This window comes from Osmia bicornis, chromosome 8 (assembly GCF_907164935.1).
Source record: "Osmia bicornis bicornis chromosome 8, iOsmBic2.1, whole genome shotgun sequence".
Taxonomy (NCBI): Eukaryota; Metazoa; Arthropoda; class Insecta; order Hymenoptera; family Megachilidae; genus Osmia; species Osmia bicornis.
The window spans coordinates 6733976-6738831 of NC_060223.1; the positions used below are offsets into that span (position 1 = coordinate 6733976).

General features: G+C 38.6%; 1 protein-coding gene across 1 annotated transcript; it reads left to right on the forward strand.

Moving 5' to 3' along the window:
* On the forward strand, window positions 1–3318 carry LOC114876868 (mitotic spindle assembly checkpoint protein MAD1). The gene is made up of 7 exons (XM_029188755.2): window positions 1–320; window positions 430–693; window positions 773–1003; window positions 1065–1501; window positions 1572–2024; window positions 2092–2390; window positions 2468–3318. Exons 2-7 carry the CDS (start codon window positions 430–432, stop codon window positions 2818–2820), a joined length of 2037 nt encoding a protein of 678 aa, XP_029044588.2. The 5' UTR covers window positions 1–320; the 3' UTR covers window positions 2821–3318.
* Window positions 3319–4856: the final 1538 nt, after the last annotated feature.

The following is a 4856-nucleotide window of genomic DNA, read 5'->3' on the forward strand; positions in this document are numbered from 1 at the left end:
GATGCCGCCATGCAGCCATCAGCGCCACTAGATTACAGATTTACATTGTTACTGTGGAGTGTATAGTGAAAGTATCAGCTGCAGTAATGATACTTAAAATTTGTAAAACGAATAACTACGAAACTAATTTCGAATCAGATTACCACACAGAGTCCCCAAAATTGTGATTTTAGCTATCAAAACCTTTTGTATCAAATTGGCCGATAGGCAGGATCAGTGATATATTTCAATGTATATTTGTATACTTAAATTGCACTCTAGTAACGCGCGTTTTAGTATTTGAATTCCTTTGTAACGTCAGTATCGTATAATTTATTGGAGTAAGTTTAATCAATATTATTTTAACTATTTTGTTGAAACAATTTCATTTAAGAGATATATTAATATATTTTGTGATTGAAATTTAATGTTATTTATTTCATTTTACAGATGGATGATCAAGATCCAACTAGTGTTATCAAAATGATAAAAGATTTGCGGTCAGGTTCTGAAGCATACCGTAAAAGTAGTAGCAGTGGTATATCATTACGACTATCAGGAACTACATTTACATCTGCTTTGTTCAATGAACAAGAGGAATGTAATATTACACCTAAGAGGAGAAGACTTGATTCTGATAGTTCTGCTTTAAATAAGAGTGAGACAGAGATTGCTCCAGGAAGTCCATGGGAATGGAGGAGATTAAAAGGAGAAGTAAGCATCTAACTTAAATCATCTATTAATTTATAGAGATTCAATGTATCAGAAAAATTCTATATATGTTTTATATTAGGTTGTATCCTTAAAAACAAGGCTGTCTCATCAGGAGGCTACAGTACAGCAACTTCATAAGATACGCAGACAAATGGAGGAGGTATTTGAAAAACAAAAAAATGGTTTGGAGATACAGATAGAAGAAGACAAGCAAACTATCAAACAGTTGGAAGTGAGACTTGATATGGCCCGTAGAACAATTCAAGAAGCACGTAATACACAAGCTGCTGCAGAAAAAGAACTACACCAGGTAAGTGAACTCTATTTAATTATCTTATATCTCGGAGTTTCATGTATAACGTGATCGATAGGTGAAGGCAAATTTGGAACAGAAGACTCTCATGTTGATGAATGAAAATGCAAAACTGTTAGAGGAGCTTAAACATGTTCCTGTACAGGAAACTGTATCAAAACCAAAAGATATTGAAGATCACTCTGGAGCCGAGCAACAGTTCGAAGCGGCGCAAAAACGAATAGCACAGCTAGAGGATAAATTAAGAGAATATCAGACAAAGCAGCAAGAATTGGAACTACAAAATGTGGAGTTTCAGAGTATAAGAATAAAAGTCGAGAAATTAGAATCAGAAAGAGCAGCCTGGGAAGAAGGGAAATTATTACTTGCGAAGGCGGCCAGAACGAACGAGCTCGAGAAAGAGCTTGTCGCCGCGAAAGACACTATTGCTTCGCTGAGAGAATCTGTTAGAGGGAAACTATTGTTAGAGGAACAAATGGCTAATGTAATGAAAAGGTACTGTCTCTAAAATCGCTTCTAAAACTATAAATGTTTCGTTGTTCTAACAATATTTGTACTTTTACAGATTGGAGCACACTGAAAAAGTAGAACAGCAAGTTGCCACGTTAGAAGCGAAAAAAGCGGAACTGGCGTTACGCTTATCCGAATACGAATCAATTGGAATCACTGGTGGACCATCAGTCTTGAAACGCGAATTGAATCGCTTGCAGCAAGCCGAGCTGGTTTTGAAAGCGGAAGAAGGTCAACTCAGATCAAAATTAGACGCTGCATTGAGAGAATCACAGAATCTATCAAAGAAATACGAGGATGCTAAGAAATTAGCCACGGATGTGACCGTGTCCAAGGAAAAATTGAACAAATTAGTAAGCAGACTACAGAAGAAGATGATCCTTGTTTCAAGGGAAAGAGATAGTTATAGACAACAACTAGATTTGTACGAGAAGGAGATGACGATAGACAGCAATAACGCGATAACAGAAAGAATTCCTGCATTAGAACGAACGATAGATGCTTATCGGTAATTATAAGATTTCACTTGAAACATTATAGTTTCAATTTCAATACTAAGGAGACTTGTATTTCAGAGAATTAGTTGCCAAACTGGAAAACGATCTTCAAGCAGCTGAGGGTTATAGCCAAGCGGAAGAGTGCAATAAACTGAAGGAGGAAATCGAGCGACTGAAGGGCGAATTGGAGCATCGTGCGTTAAAAGGCGATTTCAATTGCAACGCGAGGATATTGCACTATACCATGAATCCTGCTACGATCGCGGAACAACAAGCGGAAGAAAAGCAGCAGGCATTGCTGCGCGAACTTGAAGAACTAAGAGCCAAGGTGGCACAAGGAGGAGCCAATGCCACGACGTCTTCTCTTCAAGCTCAAGGTAATTGATCTTACATCCTGAGTTCGTAACTACCGTGACATCAATAATGTAATTAAATGTAATTGTTTTCTCATCAGAAATAGCGGAACTTAAACAAACTCACGAGATTAAAATAGCTCGCTTGAAAGAGGCCTTCAAGGCATCGTCGCAGGAGTATCGGCAAGCTTGTTACCAGCTATTCGGCTGGAGAGTGGACAGGACGAAGGAGGGTCGATATAAACTATTCAGCCAATACGCGGAATCACCGGATGACTACTTGTTCTTCCAAATCGGAGGGGATGGAGTGGATCTACTGGAGACCGCGTTCTCCGCGACACTGGGGTCATTGTTGGAACAATATCTGCATCGACAGCACAGCGTGCCCATGTTCCTGAATGCTGTGCAATCAGACTTGTTCAATCAGCAGACCATGACTAATGTTATGAGTTGATCCTCTTGATTTTTTAAATAATTGAATTAGACCTTTTAGAAGAGAAATGAAGGTATATCAAAAGATTTCAATCATTGTCAATTATAGGTTCGAAATGACTCATCAACATTTTAGTTTTCGAACAGAGTGAAGCTCTGTGAATAAAATGAATTTTTCTCGGTTAAAAGTCATTTTATTTAAACCTATTTCATTCTGATCTAAACGATGAATCGATCCAAATGCTTTATACCTGTCAAAACAGCACAAAAGCTGTTTTTTTGTCACAAAAAGATGCACTTCCTCTTTCGTTAATCGCACCATTCGTTGCCAGATGGCGATAGCGGCACTGTTCCCAAAACGCGCGTGATCAATTAGTAAAATACAAAAATAATATTGTAGAGATTAAATAATTAAGACCTGACTCTGAGAAAATAGTGCAGTATGCACAAATGACATATTATGCAAAATAAAAAAGTATCTTCCTGTAATCATTTAATAAAATATTAAATTTTTGTCTAAGTCTCTTCGTTTAATTCATTTTTTATAAAAATATGTACTTGCCTAAACATCCATAATCTAATAATAAGACTGTCTGTACCTTAAAATCGTACACGTCACATTAGAAAATTAATTAAGATACGAATGAAGAACGGAGACTATGAACACGTCAATCCATTTCAAGAACGGTCTCGCCTAAGCATTGATAAACGACATCATAATGGAACCGGCACGAAAGCAAGGAAGAGAGGAATTTTAGCTGGAGGAACAGGCGAATCGTTCATCTCAATTATGTGGCAGTCTCACCAGCAGTCTTTCCAATTCTTATCGCATGAGAAAAGCCATGACAATGGAACGTTGCGGATGGAGAGATCTCGTGGAGCTTTTGCTAGCTGCTCCCAAGGGATACGTTCACGGTTCTTGGTAACCCTACACGCCTGGATAAGGGGATTCCCGTGGACCGATTCCAATTGCATTGTCCGCCAAGAAGCCGGGGTGGTAATTCTTCATTAGCGACTGACTCACCCTGCGGAACTCATGGGACCCGACATTGAAAGTACACATACACGTTTATGTACTTATTGCCACGTGTATTTGCTCTTACATATACATTAATAAATAACAGAAAAGCAAAAAGGGAATTCTCAAGATTATTAATTAATTTTTTCAGGCCTTTAATCTATGTATTAACAAATTTTCTATTAGAGTAAAACTTTCGTGAAAATATATTTCCTTATCAGGATTTATTGATTGCGATTATCTTAACGAGGTCGCTCGATCCGGAAAAGTATTTACTTTCAAAGTTGGAAGTAAAAAGTTTACCTGGGAAATATAATCTTGCGATAATATCGCGTTTAACGGCCTAATGTGCAGAAAGATATTTTGAAACTGCTATTAAGGTTAAACAACCGGGCTCGGTTCTTTTTTTTTAAGTTATTCCAGGCGGTAGTTTTTAACGATATACCCTAGATTTTTCTTCCGATACGCTTACGGTCACATACACTGCATAGTCATAGAATTCTACTAGTAAAGTTAGCTTGTTAAATAATTTTCAAAATGTTTCATGAAACAAAAGAGAGAAGATACAGTTATCAGTCCACGGGAAATAAGGTGGCGGTAAAAACTTGCAATATCCAAAGCAACCGTTAACGAGATTCATTTTCCATGATCTCACCTTTCGCGTTTCAGCTTGATGGGTTAACAATGTCCCCAAGAAGGACAAAAAATCGGCGGCTCCTAAGCAGAGATAGGAAGGTTGAAAACCTCCACGGTTGATTCTAGATTGATAACCGTCCTTGAACGAGGGTGGTGGTTCGACGGGGTGAAGTTAAGGCGCCGCGACGAGCACATATGGAAGGGAGGCTGGATGAGTTTGCGATTAAACGCGATTATAATTAAGGATAATGGAGTTTCGGGGCGGGAGTTGCCGTCGACTCGAGTCCCTTCCCAGCTGGCGTCGTTATATCGAGTTCCTGTCGTCGGCTAACATGCACAACCGACCCCCGAAAATGCTTTTGGTCGTCCAGTTTCTCGGGTGTACCTACAAAATGCCCAACCCT

Coding starts and splice junctions, on each gene's coding strand:
- LOC114876868 (XM_029188755.2), top strand. CDS start 430: ATGGATGATCAAGATCCAACTAGTGTTATCAAAATGATAAAAGATTTG. Junction 694..772: donor GGAGGAGATTAAAAGGAGAA/GTAAGCATCTAA, acceptor GTTTTATATTAG/GTTGTATCCTTAAAAACAAG. Junction 1,502..1,571: donor ATGGCTAATGTAATGAAAAG/GTACTGTCTCTA, acceptor GTACTTTTACAG/ATTGGAGCACACTGAAAAAG.